Raw genomic sequence first — 22,303 nt, 5'->3', positions numbered from 1 at the left:
GGAAGCAAAAAAAAAAAAAAATGGCCCTTCGCTATTGAGGAAATGGAGGCATTCCATGGTTAAATAAGAGGATCAGGTTCAAGCCAGTCCTTTTTTGTTTTAGGAAATTGTACCTCCTGTACAACCTACATATCATGTGAAAGGGTGCAGTATACATAGAGACATTGAATGTACTTATTGTATTTTAGGGAGATTGCTGAAGCAAAGCCAACATAATAAAATAGCAAGGTGGTAAGGTGTGGTGGTAAGGTGAAATTTATCATACTGCAGAGTGACCCAGAATTATGGGATTTAATTTTGCAGTACAAATAAGCTTTTCACTGAGATTATATGACTGTATTAGCTCTAGTGTCTTGGATTTTTTTTTAAAGCTTGTATATTGTTTGTGTAAGTCTGGGATTTTCCTTGAGTTTCCCGAATTTTAAGGCTGTTGAACCCCATGGGTGGGTGGCATATTTTGATGATTAAAGAAGTTTTACTGGATAATGAGAATCATGTCAGGAAATCTAGCAAAAGATAGATAGATGACTGATCTCTATATTGAAAGCCGAGTGGAGCTGTTGAGGACAGCGCTTTTTCTCTGTCGTCAGCCCTCTTTTTCCCTGCCTCACCTCCTACTGTAACTAGAACCCCACTGCTTGCCTTAGGTCTGGGAAGAAAGGTGTAAGGATGGTGAAGCTGAACAGTAACCCCAGTGAGAAGGGAACCAAGCCGCCTTCGGTTGAGGATGGCTTCCAGACCGTCCCTCTCATCACTCCCTTGGAGGTTAACCACTTACAGCTGCCTGCTCCGGAAAAGGTAAAGCAGATACTCCTCTCTCCATCGGTCCCTCATGCTTCCCCCACCTCAGGAAATAAAGCAGCAAAAAAAATCCCACCTCTCCAAACCTTTCATCCCCTCAGCCAAATATGTCCCCTTTCTTGTAAAAGGTAGTTATTCCTTTCAGAGACATGACATTTCTCATGTTATTTCAGGTTTATGGTAAGTGTTTACTCATTTTTTGTTCACATATACATACATGGGCAAGAAAATTAATCTTTCTTTTTTAAAGTTTTATCGTAGCAGATGAGTGCTAATAAGCTTGTAGATGGTGACAGAGAAAATTGTCTTGATTATTTGGGGGAGGTGTTTCAAAAATTCACTGGTATAGATTTGAGGACAGAGAATTGGATGCAGTCCAACAAGCATTTAGTTTGCACCTGCTGAGGCCCTATCCCTGCGCTACAAGTTGGTTACGAAAAGACAAATTACAAAATCCCCATCTAGTAAAATACTTAATATAATGCATCAGGGTAAATGCTATACCTGAGAATTTCACAGGTTGTGAGAGCACAGGGGCGGAAACAATTAAATTCTGTTGGGGAGGAAGGGGGCTGGAAGGACAGATTAGGTAAACTGCAGAGGAGAACATTTGAATTTGGCTTGTAAAGGTGAGTAAAAATCTTCCAGATAGACTACAGGAGGAAAAGACATTTAAGACATAGGCAAAGCATGGAGAGCTTTGGAGAAATAGCATGACTAGAGTAGAGCCTCTTTGGGGGAGGCGTGGCTGGAAATGAATGACTGGCTGATGGCACATCTCCTGACATGGGAGTAGTCCATGAAGAATGGAGGTGGGCATTTGTACAAAGGTGGGCACTGATACAAAAGTCATTCCGTGGACAGAGGTGGGAGAAACATTATTGTTTAAGATCCAGTTGAGAGAACTTGGGGTTTTACAATGTGAGCTTTTGCACACTGTGAGAGTTAGATTTGGAGGTAAATGATATAGTTCCCTGGCTGAAGAGCAAACAATGGATCATTCCATCTGTTTGATTTTCTCATTGGCATCTCCAGGAGGGCATTGTGTGTCTTAACCAATTGGCTCTAGCCAATGAACAGAAGAGGAGCCAAAGCTAGATAAAGGGCCTGGCTGATTGGCTGGGGGTTGAGTCATCTGTTTTGAAAGTGCAGAGGTTGTCAATCTGAGAATGTACATGGGGGTGGCAGAGATAAAGGATCCTTGAGCCATCATGAGAGACTGATAAGGCTTTTAAAAATAAAATGTGAACAGGCACTTAACATGAAAGAAATGTGAAAGAACAGTATTAGCTAGGCATCTGCTGCAGGTATAGCAGAGGTTCTCAGTTTTTGACTGCGTATTAGAATCATCTGGGCAGGGGGGGGGCTTTGAAAATCCTGATACCTGGGCTACATACCAGAACAATTATATCAGAAGCTCTGGGCGTGAGACCCAGGCATCAGTATTAATGAAATCTCCCCAAGTGACTCCTGTGTGCAGCCAAAGTTGAGCATCACTGTGGTAGGTGCACATCTCCCCATGGGAGTCAGGGATTATGCACACAAATTTATAGGTGAAAAGGCGAAGGCTCAGAGAAATTTGGTTAGTTATCCAACCTTACAGACAGTAGTAAGCAGCAATGCTGGAATCTGAACCCAGATATAATGGAAATTGGAGAGGGAAAAGGAGATATTTTCTCAAGGTTTTGTGAGGCTTCGGGAAGAATCTTTACCCTTCTGCCAACAGCTATAGCCTGGAAGACCTGTATGTCCCTTAAAGGTGTGCAAGGAAAACGGATTGTGGTGAGGCCACCCCTCCCGCAATGCCTATAAACACCTGCAAATCATCCAGAGATACCATGGCCTCTGTCTCCCTTTACTCCAACACCATTCCATCCTCTCACTTTTGGGGGCTTTCTTCTCTGGTTTAGAGAGGAAAAGGAATAATAACCATTGAGTGTCCAATCCAGATGTACCGAAAAGCTGTCCCAAAGCCTGAAGGACAAATACATTGGGGACCTGAATGCATAGAAAGGGAAAGCAATGCATTCTGGAAGATGCAAATCCCTAGAGGGACACATCCTAACAGGGGCTCGTCACAGACATTCATGACAAAGTTTTCCTACCAGGCACCTCAATTTCTTCCTTTGTGAAGTGGGGAGGATCATCCCTACCTCACAATTGTCAGAACAAAGTTAGATATGGCCTCATATGTAAAGTACCTGGCATAAAAGTAACTATACAAGAATAATAATACTAATTTTCAAGTGCTTCCTAAATACTAGGTTCTGTTCTAAGCTGTATGTAAACACACACACACACACACACACACACACACACACACACGCACACTTTTCTTTCACCCTTTCAATAGTTCATAGGACCGAATAAGGGAATTGTTACTTTAATCTAATTTTTGAAGATGACAAAATTCAAGCATGGAGTGGTAAAGTAACTTCCCAAAGCACATAGTTAAGGGAGCATCCTGGCAATGTCTAGAGAACCCAGAACCCAAGCAGTGTTGTTCCAGAAGCTTCCACTTCAGCAGAAACCAGGAGCCAGCTGGCCTGAGAGTCCACCGACTTGGGCTTTGGCTTGAGCTCAGTTGCCAATCTAACAATGTGACTCATGTGACTTTTTTCTCCTCCCTTAGACCTCTGTCTTCTCTTCTCTGAGCAGGAAATTATCGTAGCGGTTTTCCATGCTAGCGCTTTGATTTGATAATATTCGCAGGAGTAAACACATTTCCCCCCGACGTGACAACGGATGCGTTAGAAGTGAAATTGCACTTGGGGTCCTCCACGTGCTGAGCTGGCAGCAGAGATGCTGAAGCCCGGCCCTGTCCCACCTTTTACTATTTTGCCCTGGCTGATGTCTTGCAGCAAGTTTCTTAAGCTCCCTCAGCCTCTTCATTGTAAAGTGGGGATACGGGTATCGGGGCTCAAGTCACAGGACTGTAGGGAAGGTGAAGTGAGTCCTGATGCAGTTTTTAGTTCTTTGGTTAGGGTCCAGTCAGATGGTGAGTGTTCGAAAATGGGCACATCAGAAGGAAGTATATTTAACCCTCGTGTTGAATAACGTTGTTTTTTTTTTTTTTTTGAAAATGTAAAATGCAGAGTGTGCTTGGTGTGTGATAGTGACAATCGTCTTTAGGTTTGTTCACTAAATGTGCTTTAGTATGAAGACGGAGTTTCAGGAGGAAACCTTTCGGAGGCTAACTGGAGAAACGAGCATGTCTGAAGCCCAGTCTCTGGGCTGCGAATGGGCCTCACAAGGCATTCACATCCATTATTTCAGTTAATCTTCCCAATGGCTCTGTTGGGGGGTGGAGAGTGCACCCATTTCACTGATGGGGAAACTGAGGTTCAGGTCAATAGAGTGACTTGCCCAAGCCTCAAAGACAGAGTGGGAGAGCTGGGGTCGGAATCCCAGTGCACCTGAAACCCCGATTTTTCCCTCTGCACTGTGCTGCCCTCAATAACAAGAAGCCTCCCACCCCCAAGAATGCTTCCTCAAACTCTCATCTGTGGCCCTGCTCCTCCTTGTGCTCCCTGGATCAGCAGGTGAGGTCTGGGCACCATCCTCCAGAGAGAATCCCAGCCTCTAGTGCTCCCTCTCTGCCCAATACTGGAGGGATTGGTGCCTGCCTCAGGAGGGGAGATGGGCCAGCATCCCACCTCCACACCGCACCTGAGGGAGCCTCCCTGGAGATGGGACCGGGCCCTTCTCCCACGGGAACGCTTTTCAGTCATCTCCACAGTCTACACTCCTCAAATCCTGGCCTTGGCAAATCCTTCTCTGCCCACTGGCTTCCATTCCCACCACTCCTACTTTGTACTTTGAACACCAGCAGGTCAGACCTACCTAGAGCAGTGGAGGGTGATTTTCCCCTCAGTGGGACATTTGGCAATGTCTGGAGACATTTTTGGTTGTGAAAACTGTAGGTGGGGGGTCACTATTGGCATCTAGTGGGTGGAGGACAAGACTGCTGCTAAGTCTCCTACAGTGCATGTGATGCACCCCCAAATGTCAACAGTGGCAGGGTTGAGAAACCCTACCCTCGAGTTTTCCACACTCTTCAGAGTGGTTCCTGCTTCCTCCTCCTTGCACAGGCCATTCTTTCTGCCCAGAATGCCCTTCTCACCCCTTTGCCTAATAAGCCAGAACTCATCTTCCTAAACCCAGCTCAGATGGCAGCTCTTCTGGGCACCTTGCCTAGCCACCCATACTTATAGCTATGGTTTTACTTATCAACATGGAAGGTATTCACTCACTCAGTCACTCCCTCGTCCAGCACATCTTCTTGGGCACCTTCCATGTGCCAGGCACTGTGCTAAGCTACGCATAGCCAGCCATGAAAAGTCAGGCGGGACCACTGCTTTCACGGAGTTTCCAGTCCAATGGGGCAGACTTCAAGCAAGCCATCATACAAACAGCTGTACAGGGACGCAAGCAGCAGGAAGGGCTCTAAGGAAGGAATATGGGGCTGTGATGTGAGAAAGGATAAGGCGCAAGAGACCTGATTGTGATGCAGGCTGGTCAAGGGAGGTCCTCCTGGGGAAGGTCCCTGCTTGACACCTGGGGGATGGGTGGTAAGGGGAGTAGAGGCAGAGGGTCATGCATGTGGATAGGCACTGAGGGAGTTGGAGGAATAGGCAGGAGGCCAGGTTGGCTGGGCATTCTGAGTGAGGGAGAGAGATTTGAGAGATGAGGTGAGGTGGGCCCAAGTTCATGGGGGGCTCAGTGTATTTTCTGAAGGGGTTTAAAGTAGGAGAATAATAGGATCAGGTTTCTATTTGAGGAAGATTCCTCTGGCTGCTGTGGGCCACCCTAAGGACGAGGGACCCATGCTGGGTCTCCTGGTCTCCTCTTCCTTGTCCCTTCTCATGGATCCCTCTTACAAAACCAGAGTAGTTTTCCCAAGACAGAGGTGACTGGGTTTCCTGCACCATGCCTCCCATGAGTGGTGGAAGAAGAGAAGTGAGTGGCAGGCAGGAAGTCAGCTAGAAGGCCACTGCCATGTTCATGAGGGAGGTGGTGGTGGCACGCACTAGGGCAGTGGCAGTGGGAATGGGGAGGGGGGCGGACTTAGGTTGACTTGGTGTCTGGTTGGCACTGAGGGTATTTGCCCACTAGGGCCTGAGGGCCCTGGCTCTGCCTCATCGTGCAGCCTGGCATGCAACGGGCAGTGGGAAATGCTGGCTGAGTAAGGTCCCCTGTCCCTTGCATAGCCTAAAGCTGGGCTTTAGTTTCTCCACTTGACAGATGTAGGAATAGACTTGAATCCAAGCAGTTGGGTGGCTTCTGCAGCCCATGAGCACAAGCTTTCTAGAGGCTGGAACATCCGTCTGCAGATACCATATTGTAGGACATGCCTTTAGGGCCCTGCTGCCTTTGGTGTATCTAAGTGACCACAGTAACTCGGATGTCCCCACAACCCATCTGTGAGGTTGCAAACATTATGGCCATTTTATAGATGCAAAAACAGACTCAGAGAGGTGAAATGCTGTCCTAGGACACCCAAAGGATCAATGCACCAAGACCTGCACACAGGTGTGCTAAGAGATGCCAACGAATGGGCGGCAGGTCTGCAGAAAGCGAGCCACAAATGAACACAACTCCACCTTGGCAAAGCCCCAGATGAATCATGTATTTGGCAAGCTAGCAACCAGGCTGTGGGCAAACGTTCCTTTCCTTTCTACTGATTTAGTAATCAGTAGTCTTTATATGTCCTGGACGAGGCTGGCTCACCTGCTTGTGGGAGGAAAGGAATGCAGACTTTTGGAGATCCAGTATTGATGTTTGGTACACTTTGTATTTTGCGTGGTAAACCACAGGTGCTTTGTAGCCCCAGAGGCCTGGGTTTGGGTCTCAGCTAAGCTATTTACTTACTGTGTGGCTTTAGGCAAGTTGCTTAGCATCTCTGGGCTGTGTGTGTGTGTGTGTGTGTGTGTGTGTGTGTGTGTGTGTCCTATAGTAAAATGAGCATAATTCCTACCTAACAGGGTTATTGTGGGGAAAAAGCATGAAAATGGTCTAATGGCACACAGATAGCTTCCTACCTTTCACTGGACATCCTGACTGTGTTTCCTGAAGTTCACATTTTTGGACGATGACTATAAAAATAAAAGATGCTGAGAAGGATGGGGTTTTTAAGGTGAGGGTACAGGGGGGCCCAACAGGGTGGACCTGGACGAATGTGGCCAAAGAAAATGCCTCTCCTGTCACTGAGTCCTGTGTGCTTTCTTGGCCTCTCTTGTGGCTTTATCAGAGGATTCTTCTTCTCCCTGCAACACAGGATCACGGAACCGTCAGCCTTTCCTTAGGGAGCAGCAGAAGTGCACGTCTCTGCAGATTTGAGGTTCACAGAGCCCCCTTATTCTATTCTTCAGACACTCTCAAGAAACAGTTTATAAATCACCCCGAATTGGGGCAAAGGCTCTGACCAGGCAATTCCATCAAATAGATATAAAATGACCACTAAGCATATTTAAAATTACAATTTAAAAATATAATTTTAGGGGCGCCTGGGTGGCTCCGTCGGTTAAGCGTCCGACTTCGGCTCAGGTCATGATCTCACGGTCCGTGGGTTCGAGCCCCGCGTCGGGCTCTGTGCTGACGGCTCGGAGCCTGGAGCCTGCTTGGGATTCTCTGTCTCCCTGGCTCTCTGCCCCTCCCCCACTCGTGCTCTGTCTCTCAAAAATAAACATTAAAAAACGAAAAAAAAATAATTTTAAGCAAAATATAACTTTTTACCTATTAGATTGGCAAAAAAGAAAAAAATCCCCAAATGACAACGTTTGGTAACGTCTGGTGCTGTTAGCACGGGGCTAAGCAGAGCTTCTCGGCACACTCTTGTTGGTTACATAATGTGGTGCAGTGTTCTGCAGAGGGTGTGTTGACATCGCTTATAAAATTTAAACTATAGATACCACTTGATTGGTATGCTTCTTACCGGAAGGTAGTGACCTTAGGGGTATATCTTTTTCAAGTACGCCAAGGCTTATGTATTTAAAAAAAGGCCTGTGAACAACTGGAATGTTTCACGCGCTTGGACGGGTGGGATGAACTTGAGTGCACGGCTGTGGAAGGCTAAGTGGCTGTTGTGAGAACGAAGCATCCTTGCTTGTGTGATGTGGAAGGAGTGACAGACATCGCTCTGTTAAAACAGCTTTAAGGAGCACGGTATGGAGTCATCCTATTTGTGGAAACACATCTGTGTGTATGTTTTGCCCTTAATTTCACAAAACAGGTTTGGAGAGACTCACAAGACACCATTCAATGTTGAGGGAGTAGGGATAGGGGTTGGAAGGTGGCCCGTTTGAAGGCTTTCATTCTCTATTTTTCATACTCTTTTTTTTTTTTTTTTACCATGAGCATGTACCAGATTTTCCGCTTCTAAAAAGTCACCCCCATTCTCCCAGATGGTGAGACAGTCTTGGAGCATGGAAGTGACTCGCACACTCACACAAGGAGCAAACCGGTGTCCCAGCATGTGGCGGAAGGCATTATAGCAGTGTGCTTTGAATCTGAACCCTAACTCTGTCACCTACTTGCTGTGCGACCCTGGGCAAGTTTATTAGCCACTCCGTACCTCTGTTTCCTCGCTGTTAAAAATGAGGACAATCATCTCTTCCCGTGAGAACTGTTTTAAGGGCGAAATGAGCCAATGTAAGTCGAATGTTCACCCGGCTGTCCAGCGCGGAGTAAATGCGAATGCAAGGCTATCGTTCTTGTTGCTGTTGCTATTCTTATCGTTCTCAGCAGCTGAGTCCCAGAATCAAGATCATCGTGGAGAGCACAGGGCTGGCCTCAGACCACAAACAGTGCTGAGCGGTGAAGTGGGCTGGGCCTTTGGACCACAGAGGACAGGCTCAGAGGCAGACCTGCGGACCTCTACTCAAAGGATTCTGGCCCAGGCAGCTAGTTTCTGCTCATAACAGGAGCTGGAAGCCTCCCCTTTCCCCGCAGAGGACTGGGTGGAGGGTCCGTCATCTGGCCACGTGCTATGCACTGCCACGGAGTTGGACACACGTAGTCTTATTGGACTACAGCTGGTGCATCTGAGGCCAAAGTGGCCCAGCCTCCATTCTGCCTCTGAGCAAGGAAAGGAGACCTGATCCTGTGGAAAGAGCCCTAGACTGGGAGTGACGAGACCCATACTAGAGTCCTGCTTCTGACCCAATCTTTCTGTGTCAGAAGGGGCAGCAAATCCCTTTCCCCCCTCTGGGCTCCCATCTCCCCTGTGAGAGAGGGGGTTGGACAATACTGCCGCTAATGTCCTCTGAGCACTAACATTTTACTCTGTTCTGAGCCCTCGCCAAGCTTTGAGGGCCCAGAGAAAGAGACTCAAACCCCAAAAGACGGAGTATGGGTTAAGAGGTGAGCGGGGGAGCTGGGAAAAGTTTCCCAGCGAAGTACTCAGGCCCCATCTGATCAACTTCACCTTGTCTCTTTAGAGGTAGGACTCATTCATTCAACAGTAATTCATGGAGCTCCTAATGTGTGTCAGGTGCCATGAAAGCAGAATCGGAAGGTGATAATTCTTGAATGGTGACGTTCTTAGCGGGTGGTACTTGTTGCTGAGCCAAAAGCTTACATTCAAGGTCTGGCCCTGCTTTTTAGTAGCCGTGTGTGAGGTGGTGAGGTCATTTCTGCTCTCCAGGACTCAGGTCCCTCATCTGTAGAATGGGGATAATCACTCCTACTTCAGACTGACTGAGAGGGTTTCCTGAGAAATATTTGGCACAGTGGCAGAGGGTACCCACTTTAAGTCAACGATAGGAAAGAGTACGGGGATCTTGAGTTTGAACCACCAGGTCAGCCACTTACCAGTCATTTGGTCATAGGCAAGTGGCTGACGTCTCTGAGGCTAAATTCTCTCATCTGAAAATAAATGGGAACACTAATGATTTTAAAGGGGTTACATGAAGATTGGGGAGAACGTTGTAAGGAGAGTTAGGAGAATTAACCAACTACACATCACTAGGGCCCCTAGCAATAGTGCCCGGCACACGGTAGGTGCTCAGCAGATTCATTGTCCTGCTCTGAACTTCTCTCTTAGCTGCAGAGACGAGCTTCAGGGTGCAGCTTCGATCTATTTTCAGCCCGTGCAAGTCCAGCTCATAAAAATACAATCTTGCTCCTTGTCAACACTTCTGCACTTTTATTTATTGTTCTTGCCAATCCTGGGGCCTCTCCATGTGGGAACCTCTTCATTATTGATAATCCCAGGAAGTAGTATTTTAAATTTTTATGATCTGTACTTTGTGCCATCTGAACCACCATGTATTATCTGGCCTTGCCAGTGAAGGGGGAATATATCCAGACGAGGGGTCCTTTCGGGATGAATAATTTATCCCGTTTTCACAATGCCAATTATGTTAAATTATGTTCTTCATATCAGCCGCTGACAGGACAATGGGGACTGATGTAAAATATGAAAAGAAAACAAACTTGTATCGGTGCCCAAATCCACAATGGTATTTGAAAATCTGGAGGTTCATTTTTTCCCAAATATTTGTAAAACCCTACTTTAAATAATAAGAAAGAATTTGTCCTCTTCTCTCTCCATCTCCCCACCCTCCCGTCCCCATTTCTGTTATTAATCAAGGAGCTCAGGGCTCCGGGTTTTTTTTTACCATTTTTTTTTTCAACTGCAGAGAATAGAGCCTTTCTTTGCAAATTTATTTTCTCTTCTCTCTTTCTTTGCTTATGTAAGCTGATTCCTCCAAGGTACAATTAATGATTGGCTCACATTTCTTATGCTTTCCCCTTCATAGTACTAAAAAAAAAAGGCGACTGTTGCCATATCTTCTTTTATAGAAGGGAAGTGTTTCTGGCTTCCCTCCACGGGAACAGAACATCAAATTTCATGACACGCCCAATAGCCAGTTGATTCCAATAACTCTGTAGGGTTGTATTTCTCTTGTTCTCCACATCTTTTTAGTGTATCTCACTGTGGCCAGAGGCTTCTCCATTATTTGTATGATACATCTGGAAAGCCACTCTCTGGTTTTTAATCCTTCCTTGGCTTTTCACTGCTTTCAAGTTAACCTTCAAGATGCTTGGTGGCATTCAGAGCTCTGTTTCCGCCTCACTTCACCTGCTCTATGTTCTGGCCACTCAAAACCGCTCATTGTGGCTGCTCCGTGTGCCAGCCTCCTGAGTGTTTTCTGAACTTATAGTGGTATCTTCTGTTCCCTCGATCTAGAAAACTCTTTTCCCTAAGTTTGGGGAGGCAAGCATGGAAACAAGAAGCTGGCCAGAGAAACCATTCATGGAGAGATGATGATGCTCTGGACTAGGGTGGCGGCAATGTAACTGGACAGGTGGATTGATTTGAGAGAAATGCTTGAGAAGCCGGAGCTGGTGCTGAAATGGATTTGGGGAGTGAAGGCAAGGGAGGAGTCATGGGAGAATTCCTGCATTTGGTTTGACATGAGCACTAGCCTGGATAATACTGCTGTTTGGGGGAGATGACTTGAGGAAGAAATGTTGAGAGGCAGGTGGATCCACAAAGAGCTTTGCTGTGGACGTGGTACATTTAGGCATGTTGGCCCAAGGGCAAATGTCCAGTAGGGTAAGCTGAGTTCTAGATGAGGTCTGGATTAAGTTATAAGGATAAGGATGGGCTTGGAAGTAATAGGAGAGCAAATACTCAGAGGGGACTTGTAGGAGGGAAGCACGGCCGTGACCTCACCCTGAGAGATTCTAACACTGAGAGGTCAAGCAGAAGGGGAGGATCTTGAAGAGGGAACTGAGGAGAACTGGTCAGTGAATGGGAAAGAAACCAAGAGCGATACTGCCATGATCCCAAAAGAGAAGGGCGTTTCAAGGGGGAAGGGGTGAACAAGAATACTGAGAGGTCAAAGAAGAGAGCAGAGGACTATTTGTTCTAGGTACATGGGCAAAGACCTGCTTTTGATGTGGATATGAAGTTCTAATGAGCTAACACTTCCTTAGGGGCCAAGGTAAAATATTACACGGTAATCTGGGTTACTTTTAGAGAAAATGTAGCTTAGTTAAAGAGAGATGACTGAGGACCAGCATGGGTCACCAGTGTGACCTTTGGCCTGTGTTTGAACTCAGTGGCTTGAGGAATGGGATTCCAAAGCCAAAATAACTGTTTACATTAGCAAGCCACTCAGAGCAGGGGTGCCTGGGTGGCTCAGTCGGTTAAGCATCCAGCTACAGCTCAGGTCATGATCTCACGGTTTGTGAGTTCGAGCCCCGCGTCAGGCTCTGTGCTGACAGCTCAGAGCCTGGAGCCTGCTTCGGATTCTGTGTCTCCCTCTCTCTCTCTGCTCATGCTCTGTCTCTCTCTGTCAAAAATGAACAATCATTTAAAAAATTAAAAACAGGGGCGCCTGGGTGGTGCAGTCGGTTAAGCGTCCGACTTCAGCCAGGTCACGATCTCGCGGTCCGTGAGTTCGAGCCCCGCGTCGGGCTCTGGGCTGATGGCTCGGAGCCTGGAGCCTGTTTCCGATTCTGTGTCTCCCTCTCTCTCTGCCCCTCCCCCGTTCATGCTCTGTCTCTCTTTGTCCCAAAAATAAATAAACGTTGAAAAAAAAAAATTAAAAAAATAAAAATAAAAAATTAAAAATTAAAAACAAAAAAAGAAAGTCATTCAGGGCATAAGTAGCCAGTCATAGAGGTTCAGGGAAAAAGTAGGACACGGTTTTTAAGGAGGCCTATGACCCCCACTCTGTCAAACTCAGCACCTCCCATTACTGCAAGTGGTAAATGAGATACTTTAAGAAGAAATATGGTATATAATTATAAATACTATTGTTATTTATGTATTTATTGTAAATATATATAAATTATATAAATAAATAATATAAAAATTTTTAATATATATTTTGAACTTGATATACGTGAAATCAATCATATAATATCTAGAAAACATTTGTGTCTGATTTCTTTTGTTCAATGTAATGTCGCTGAGATTCACCCGCGTGTGTGGCATTCCATTGTATTATGAATAAACCACACTTTATACATTCTCCTATTAATGGACATTTAGATTGTTTTCAGTTTGGAGATATTACGAAAAAAGTGGCCATGAACATTTTTATTGTATCTTTTGGTGGACGCATTATATTTTGAGGTGATTTTTTTTTTTGCTGGTGCCCCCCCCAAAAAAACCCTGTTGATTGTGTGATGCTTATTTGGCCATCTTGCTAAATTCTAACAGTTTTCAGTTCATTTTTCTTGGAACACATTTTTATCAGATAGAGCTTTTTACCTCAAGTAACAGAAAACCTAACCCACATTGGATTAAGGTCCAAGGAGTATATATTTGTCCCTATAACTGCAGAGTCCAAAGTGGACTTCAGACAAGGTATGATCCAGAGGGCAGCATGTGATCAGGGCCCATCTCCGTTTCCCTAGGTTCCTCTGGGCTCCGCCCTCCTTCACCTGCTACCTTTGTCTTCATCTTGGGTCCTCCTCATTGGGACAGTAATCTCTACAGAAGTTTCAGAACTCAAGTCCTCAATACACCAACCAGAGGAAGAGCATGCTCTTTGAGGAACACCCATAAAGAGCAAGGAGGCTTCTTTCCCCAAGTCCCTAGTCAATACTGCCTCCTATACTATTGGTCCAAATTGGGTAACATGACCATTTCTGAGCCAATCAAAGTCTATGATCAATAGGATGGTATGCCCTGATTGGCTTAACCTAATTAAGGGACCGTTCCTACCATGAGGGAGGGATCGGCCTGACCAGACCACATGGCTGCCACGCACTGGGGCAAGGGTGAGTTCCCAAAAGGACATCTGGAAACTTTTGATCTAAATGGATGCCAGAGACGCAACCACAAAATGTTTATTATGATAATTAGAATGACAGGGCCTATAATGATTACTCATTATCTCAGTCCAACGGTAATATTTTTAAGGTTCTCTCACCCATCTTAAGGTATCAGAAGACATCTTTCTCAAGATGTCAGCTATGCATAGGGTCTTTTAAATTAATGTGGAATGATGAAAATGGTTTTGGGCTTTTTGAGCTTTGGAAAAGATGTTTGTAGAAATAGTGAGGCAGAAGAAAGGATGAAGAAGCAAATGCTTCTTCACGTTTGATGTGTGATGTGTAGATGGCCGAGATCTGATGGCTAAAAATCTAGCAGCAAAGGGATCAACCCAAGAGATGGTTGGTTGTTGAGATGGACTTGGCCATGTGGGAAGGCGCATCAGTTTTCTAGTGTCGGACAACAAATTTTCAAAAAGGAAATGGCTTAAAACAACACCATTTTATTATCTCACAGTTTTTGTATGTCAGAAGTCCAGGCACAGGTCAGCTCTCTGCTTGGGGTCCCACCGGTCTGAAGTCAAGGTGTTTGCCAACCTGCCTTCTTGTCTGGAGTTTGGGATCCCCTTCCAAGCCCCCTGAGGTTGTTGGCAGAATTTAGTTACTTGTACTTGTAGGACTGAAGTCCCCATCTTCTTGAATGACCTGGCTGTCAGCCTGGGTCACTTTCAGCATCTAGAATCTGCCCTCAGGTTCCAGCTGCATGGCCTTCCCATAACATGTCAGCTTACTTCTTCAAGGCCAGTGGGAGAATCTCTCTCCAGTCTGCTGTGATGGAGTTTTATACCAGCAGAATATCACCAGGGAGTAACTATGCCATCAGAGGCCATCATCCTATCCACGCTCTTGAGGGAGGAGACTATCCTGCACACATACACTGGGGTGGGGAGCGGTGGGGTTAGGAAGCTAGAGGGCCATCTGAGAATACTACTTACCAGAAAAGGCAAAGGCATTTATTGCCCCAAGCCCTATGGTTCACATGACACAATGACCAGGAAATTCACTATGTCTAGAAATAGATACCAAGATGCATTATAATACACACACACACACACACACACACGTATGTATATATACGTACATACAACATGAAAATAGGGAAAAGACATTGTAATTCCCAGCTTGTGAATATTTCTAAAAACGTGGATCAGAATGAGCAGACATCTACGTTTTCCACACCACTTTATAACCCGACAGTTGGTCTAGTGATATCCAAAATATTTTGAATCATTAACATTTGTAGAATGGCCTCTAAGTTCACAAAGCACCTGCACATACCCAGAACACTGAGTTAGGTAATAAGAGAAGCACCCAGCATATGAGCCATGCTTTAAGCAGTTGCTTCCTTAGTTATATTCGCTCCCGACTCTCATGTATCCATTGAAGTTCACATGAAAGCAAACAGCAAACTGTGTAGACCACGTGGTATTTCACACTTTTCTTTCTCTGGCCACATGGTTCACTTTGCAGAAAATGTCTTTCCTTGGCTTGCTCACCCAGTAAACTTCTGTTCATCTATCACCCCCTACCTTTTTTTTTTTTTTTTCTTTTCCAGACAAGGAGGTCAGGAGGAGCATGCTTGAACAGCATTCCTCTTGAGAAGTCCTTGCATTGCTCTTGATGGGCTGGGTAGGGAGGACCTACGGACTGACAGGTACAGGACAGCTCCATTCCACATCTGCTTCAAACATCTAGGGAAGAAAATTTGTCAGCACTCAGAGGCAGTGTTCAAATAAACATTTGTTATTGAATGAATGGTCTGAGTGCTTATCCTCTACTAACTCATTTAAACCTTATAACAACCTAATGAGGTATTTATGGTCATCGCCCCATTTTATATGTGAGAAAACAAAGATACAGAAGGCTTAGCGGAGCTAGTATTCAAAGGGTATTCATACCCTTACACCTGCCTACAATACCGACAGTACCAGTATCTACCCCACAGGATAGAATTGAGATACAGACGTCAAATATTCAGTGCCTGCTATCTGCTATGTAGTCAATTTGCAAAGAAGGAGGCCTGCTTTTATTACCTGCGGGCAAAGAGGCGTCTGCTTTCCTGTCCTTTGGAATAGGAGGCTGGAAGAAAATAAAAAATTAACAGAACGATCCACTCCATCTCCCCAGTAGCCCTCACCTTTATTTGGCTGCCCCACTTCCCTATCTGAAGGAGCCAGGGCTTCCTCTGTTGTTTGGAGAGAGGTGAGATACAAGAGGAGAACTGACATCTGTCAATGGGTTCTCGATGATGGGGAGGAAGAGAGGGGCTAGATGGGCAGGGCCCCGAGCCTCCTTAACTAACATATTGAAGTTACCCACACGGGATATGTTCAGTAAAGTAGTCCTTTCCCCACCTTTTCCTTTTGGAGCTACATTTAGTCAATGGCATGCCTCACAGACTTAACATGCTTCACAGGAGAAACTTTTGCTCGAGTCAGTACAATTGGCTGCTGTCTCCGGGAAAACGTGGTGGGAGTTTTCAGTGAAGATTCAGTTAATCTAAGCTCCGGCGAGAAGTAAGAGTGATCATGGTTAGAAGACAGCTTCCTTGTAGCTGTGTGACCTTGGGCAAGTGACTTAGTATCTCTGAGCTTCAGTTTCCTTGTCAGAAGAATGGAAACAGTAGTGGCATGTAGATAAATGCATATGAAGTGCTCGTTCCAGTTCTGGCACATAATAAATGATTCCAAAAATATTACCCATTATCATCTCATTTAACCCTCAAAACAACCTTGTTCAATAGGGGTGACGGTTATGGCTATTGCCCATGTTTTACAGGTGAGGCCCTGAGTCTCGGACAGCTTCGGTGTTCTTCCTGATGCTATGGCACTCAGCCATTGTTATCGATTATCTGTCAGGTTCTTTTCTCTTCCGCTTTGCCCTACACAGTGGGACGCAGTTCCATAAATGCCTTGGCAGGTTGACAGCGTATCTTGATAAGATATTAACCACCTCTGCAAAATATTCAGACTTCAGAAAAATATGATCCAAGAGATTCAACGACCTTTATGTTTTTCTCGGTGCAAGCCCTTAAATCAAATTGCAGTGAAGTGTATGTAGAAAGGTTGAGCTTCAGGTTGTTCATCGTAACTTATTTACATCACCCAGACTGTGGAAACCACCTAAATGTTCAACAATAGAGACCCATCGGACTAACTGTAGAGTACGCATCCGTGACATATTACGCTGCATCAGAAGGCAGAATACAATTGCGTATTTGTCTACATTAAAAAATGTTAGTATATTGTTGTATGATAAAAGTAGGTTATGATTCACAAAGCATGAACCTGTTACATAAAAATATATATGTTTGCATAATAGCACACATATACATCATAGACGCCTATAGACACATATAAATACATCTGGAAAGGTATGACCAAAACTGTCACCTATGGTTGCCTCTGCTGCAATGGGGCAGTACGGATAATTTGAATTTTCTACGCTCTTGTGTGTTTGAGAGGGAAGTTCTTTATTTTCTGTTCTTTGTGCGATGTATAAAAACTCTAGTGACTGAGAAAAAGAAAAGCAGAGAAGTGTTTGAAGTCTCCACGTGTGCTAACACTGGCTGAACATTTCAGGTGATTGTGAAGACAAGAACGGAATATCAGCCTGAACAGAAGAACAAAGGAAAGTTCCGGGTGCCGAAAATCGCTGAATTTACGGTTAGTTTCTTGACGGGGTGACACAAACTGTAAAGGTAAGGCTGGCTTCCGCCAGCTCAAGTTTCTTCGTGCCAGTAGAGTAGCTGCTACTGAAGAGTGGGAAATGGCATAGGCTTTTTCTAGAGGATTTCTCGAGGCCACACTGTCCGGGGGCACAGAGTCTGATCAAATAACAAAAGCTCTGCCTCTCGAACACTACTTATGCTCTCTTCTGCACTGGAATGCTCAGATAATTTGATAATTGATACATATGTCTCCTTTCCTCTTTCTCCGCCTGTCCCTGTCTCTCTGTCTTTCCATCACAATCCCCGGGAAATATGATGGAAATGTATTTTTACAAAACCCTCAAATTTCAGTCAGTGGATGGTTGCAACAAAATGCAAAAAAGACAAAAGGAAAGAAAAGCTGACTTCTTGGTGGAAAAAACCAAATGGATGACTTTCTATTTCTTGGTCCTCCTCACTCGGAGGACTGATAAGTATATATCACCGTGATAAGTTGCGTGAAGGAGCCATGAAGCACGCTGTGCAAGGAAGACCTCAGGGAAATAACCTGGAGAAGTCACTTAGGTAGCTGGGACGAGCACAGCTTGTGCAAAGGCCCTGAGGTTGGTCCCAACTCTCGAATAGGAATAAGGGCAACGAGGCGAGACTGTCGGCAGTGGGTAGGGATCAGGCAGATATGAGACAGGAGAAGTGGGCAGAAGGCAGACAGTTCTAGGCCTTGTAGACTATATGCGGGAATTTGGGTTTTATGCTAGAAGCATAAAGGAAGCCTCTGAAGGACTTCAAGGAGGGGAGAGACATCATTTAAGTGGGTTTTAAATAAAGCACGCCGGCTTTTATGTGGCTGATGGACTGCAGCAGGCACGAGGGAGCGTGGGGAGACTATTAGGCTACTGCAATCGTCCGAGTAGAAAGAGACGGTGGCTGGAACAAGGATAGCAAGCAGATAGAGAGACACGGGAAGACCTAAAAGATATCTAGGAAGCAAAATCAGCCATGATTTTACTAGAACCAGTGGTTCTGACAATGGATATGGGAGCAGTCTGACTGGGTAGGAGCCCTGTCTCCACCTTAGACCAGTCAAGGGGCCGCGCCCAGCCAGCAAACCTCATTTGTCGAATGGAGGTGATACTAGGGTTGCTGGGAGGGTGAAGTACAGAAGACATGCAGAGCCCTTGGATCTGTTCATGGTAAGTACCCAACAAACCGTAGCTATTTAGTGTCAACCGTGACTGGGGATTTTGAAAGTAAAAACAGCTCTTGGTTGGTTATCTGGGACTGGAGTGTGTATATGGTAAACAAGCCGTTCCCCATCTCCCTGCTAAATCTGTGTTAGCGCAGCTGGGTGTGTGAGCCCGGGAGGGAACGTGGTCCCTCTGTATGCATCCCTCGGGAGGGTGAGAATTCCTTGGATGCTGACCACCTCCCCCACCTCTGAGGGCTGGGTTCTCTTACTTCCGGCTGTAGCTTTCCTGTCTGGCTCAGCCCGGTGAATATGGGCGTGACCTGAACTGCAGCCCTTAAAAGAATGAGCACTGAGCTTCCAGGGGAGGCCGGGGCCATCCTGGAGCATAAGAACGCACTGGGCCAGAGAGTGAGCTGACCTGTGCCCCCCTCCCCCGCAGCGGAGCCCATCAGAAATATGCCCGGATTCACGAACCACAATGTGCACTGCAGTGCTATTTATAAAATCAAAATATTTGAAGCAATGCTACATTGTCACCAACTTCCTCAGGATTCTGTAAACAAGCCCCGGGTCCCTATGATGGGCTATTTTGGTAGTTTCTCAAGGTTTCCTTTTTCTGAGAGAGTAGTTAGTTTACTCTGAATTACCGATGAGATATTTGCGTCTTCTTTTGACTTTCCCCTGCTTTCCAAATTTGGTATGAGCATGCATTATTTCAGTAATCAGAAAAGAAGTAGAATTATTATTTATTTATTTATGTATTTATTATTTATTTATTTATCTTTACCAAATAGAGTGTTACAAGCTTCTGGTGGAATTATTCTTTATTTGGCAGTCATTTTATTTATTTTTTTTTTAAATTTTTTTTTTTCAACGTTTATTTATTTTTGGGACAGAGAGAGACAGAGCATGAACGGGGGAGGGGCAGAGAGAGAGGGAGACACAGAATCGGAAACAGGCTCCAGGCTCTGAGCCATCAGCCCAGAGCCCGACGCGGGGCTCGAACTCACGGACCGCGAGATCGTGACCTGGCTGAAGTCGGACGCTTAACCGACTGCGCCACTCAGGCGCCCCAATTTGGCAGTCATTTTATTTTATTTTTTTTTTTTTAAATTTTTTTTTTTTCAACGTTTTTATTTATTTTTGGGACAGAGAGAGACAGAGCATGAACGGGGGAGGGGCAGAGAGAGAGGGAGACACAGAATCGGAAACAGGCTCCAGGCTCTGAGCCATCAGCACAGAGCCCGACGCGGGGCTCGAACTCACGGACCGCGAGATCGTGACCTGGCTGAAGTCGGACGCTTAACCGACTGCGCCACCCAGGCGCCCCATTGGCAGTCATTTTAAAATGATGGTGATGAAGACACACAATAATTTGGGCAAATACTTCAGAGAGAAAGTTCAGTGAAAAAAGCAGAGATTAAAATTGTGTGTTTTCCAGGATTGGAACTATGGAAAAACACGCACACACACACACAAGTAAACAGAGGGGGGAAAACGTGGAAGGAAATGTATCAACATATGCCGTCTGTGGCCGTGTTATCCGGGGTGGTGCTGGATGATTTTTTTTTTCCTCTTCTCTGAGCACTTTTGGTATGTTGCCATTTAATCCTATTTAACGTCCAAGCCCCCGAGAGACCGATGTATCCCTCCGTGTCTCAAAGGGGAACCATGGCTCAGGACAGTGACCGTGACCGTGACCTGCTCCTCTAGCCAGCAGGTAGCAGGGCCAGGGCTCAGAGCTGGGCCAGACTGGCCTTTCTGTTCAGCCAGGTTGCCCACGGTGGTCACTTCCCGCTCAAACAGAAGTGGGTCAACTAAGAGAAAAGGAGGGGCTCAGTCAGGGTCTGGGCCTGCAGAAGCTCCCCATGCAGCTTGACTCGATTGGTCCTGGGAGTCAGGAAGGAAGGTATTGGGTTTGGGGGCACCTGCTTCGTCAGCACTGACTGTTGGGTGTGGGCGGGAGCCCCGTTTGTATACGTAAAGCAGTGAGCATTCACAAGCCTCTCTGCTTTCTCAAAGAGAGCTGCCCCTGGGCGGTGTGGAGGGTATATCTGTAGGGGTGAGGGGGCCTGTATCTCAGGGGCCTGGGAGGAGGCTTTGAAGGCAATTAGGAAGAGTCTAGGGTCTGAGCTGTTGGCTGCAGCAGGGCTCAGGGATCCGGTGGGCTGTTCTGAAGATGGGATTTATAGGACTTTTTCCTGGTAGAACAAAGGGCTATTGGGGACATTCCTTGGTGTCTCGTTTGGCTGGCTGGGCAGGGGCATGCTGTCCACTGGAGCAGGAGCTGGGAGATCTAGGCTGGGGGGATGCCTGGAGTGAGAGGTGCCTGGGGGAGATGGCCAAGGATGGTGGTCTGGTTGCCCTTGGATGTAAATGGCCTGGAACTCAGGATGGAGTTTTGTGCTGGAGAACCAGCACCGGAAGTCAGAGAGTTCCCAGCTAGTCTTAGAGAGTGTGGTGCTGGTAAACAGTGGCTGGGCTGCCTCCCCGCGGTCTTGCTCACCGGCAGGGGTGACGGTGGGGCTGGCCAGGAGACACCTGCCCCTCATTCCAGGACCTTCACAGGGGAGGAACAGCTCACTGCTTCACATTTCAAAACTGACCTGGACAGAGCAGCTGGGGGCAACATGAGAGAATGAGAGGACAGGACCGGGCGGGGGAGATGAACCGAAAAAGACTGGCTGAAAGAATCACCTGGAATGTTTGCCTTTGCTAAAACCAAGAAGGCTCTTGCGAGGGGTCACAGACTTGAGAAACTGTTCATCAGGCTATCTGAGACAACAGGAGCATGCAGAGAGGAGCCCTTCCTTCTTTCTTAGTCCTGGGACCTAGGTGTTCTTCTAAAGCTGATTTTGCCATGAAAGGTGCTATGGAGGGTGCTGGCACCGTGCAAGGTGCTGGTGCTGGGGAGGATGTTGGTGTTGTGGAAAGTGCTGGTGCATCTGGCCATGCTGTCAGACCCGCTTGTCCCCCAGGCTGGTGTGAGAAGGAACTGAGTGTTGCATTTGGAGGCCAGCGTGTCAGGTGAATGAGAGGTGTTCTGGGTCTTTGGGGCTAGGATGACCTGGGCAACTGAGATCACGTCCCTGTCACCTCTTGGCTCCGTGACCTTGGGAAAGTCCCTTCACCTTTCTGAGCTCCTGATTCCTCAGTAATAAACCAGGCCACACAGTTGACGTAACAAATAGTGTAAGTCCTTGGTACCCTCTAGACCTTAATGAATGATCATTTTATCTCCTTCCTGTTCAGATCCCCTTTCTTCCTCCTGGGTTCTTAGCTTCCTGCCTAATTAGCCAGCTTTTGTCTGCTGGCTGGAGGCAAATCTGGGCCTCCCCTTCCAGCTTTCCCCCTTGGGAAAGTGCAGGAATTGTTCAAGGAGAAGCCAGTTCAATGTCTGGATTCATGGGCAGTCTCTCTGGCTATCTACAGTGACCTCTGGAGCCACCTTTTTGCCTACTGAGGAGTGTAGGCAGATTTTTTGGTAGGCTGTTCCTCAATAGATCGGTTATAATAGGAATAATCCTAGTATTTGTTAAAATATGCTTCTAATCCACTTTTCAGCCTAATAACAACCAAGAGGTACTCCTATTGTTATCCCCATTTTGCAGATGCGGAAACTGATGGTCAGAGAAGTGAAGTGGCTCCAAAGGCCATTCAGCCCGGATGTGTTAGAACAAAATAAGAACCCAACCCTATCCCACTCCCTCTGCCACACCTTCGTGCCACCCTGGGATTGCCCTTGCCAATTCTGTGGCTGGCTTGCCTTCTTTCCTTCCTTGTTCTTCCTCCCCCCCCCTTTTTTTTTTTTTGTCTTTATCAGTATTTGCTCCGAGCTGGGGCCAAAGGCC

The 22,303-nt window shown here is 46.3% G+C and overlaps 1 protein-coding gene across 1 annotated transcript in view; it reads left to right on the top strand.

Moving 5' to 3' along the window:
* Nucleotides 1-669: 669 nt before the first annotated feature.
* The window catches only part of NSG2 (neuronal vesicle trafficking associated 2), a 54,235-nt gene continuing 32,601 nt past the window's right edge, over nt 670-22,303 (top strand). The window contains exons 1-2 of the mRNA XM_047072858.1: nt 670-798; nt 17,178-17,261. Of these exons, the coding sequence (XP_046928814.1) occupies nt 670-798; nt 17,178-17,261 (213 nt within the window). The remainder of the gene's footprint in view (nt 799-17,177; nt 17,262-22,303) is intronic.

The sequence above is a fragment of the Lynx rufus genome, unplaced genomic scaffold (genome assembly GCF_022079265.1).
Source record: "Lynx rufus isolate CCGP_SWC_20201006 ecotype Redwood Valley unplaced genomic scaffold, mLynRuf1.p SCAF_1, whole genome shotgun sequence".
Taxonomy (NCBI): Eukaryota; Metazoa; Chordata; class Mammalia; order Carnivora; family Felidae; genus Lynx; species Lynx rufus.
This window is presented reverse-complemented; position numbering and strand designations above follow the sequence as displayed.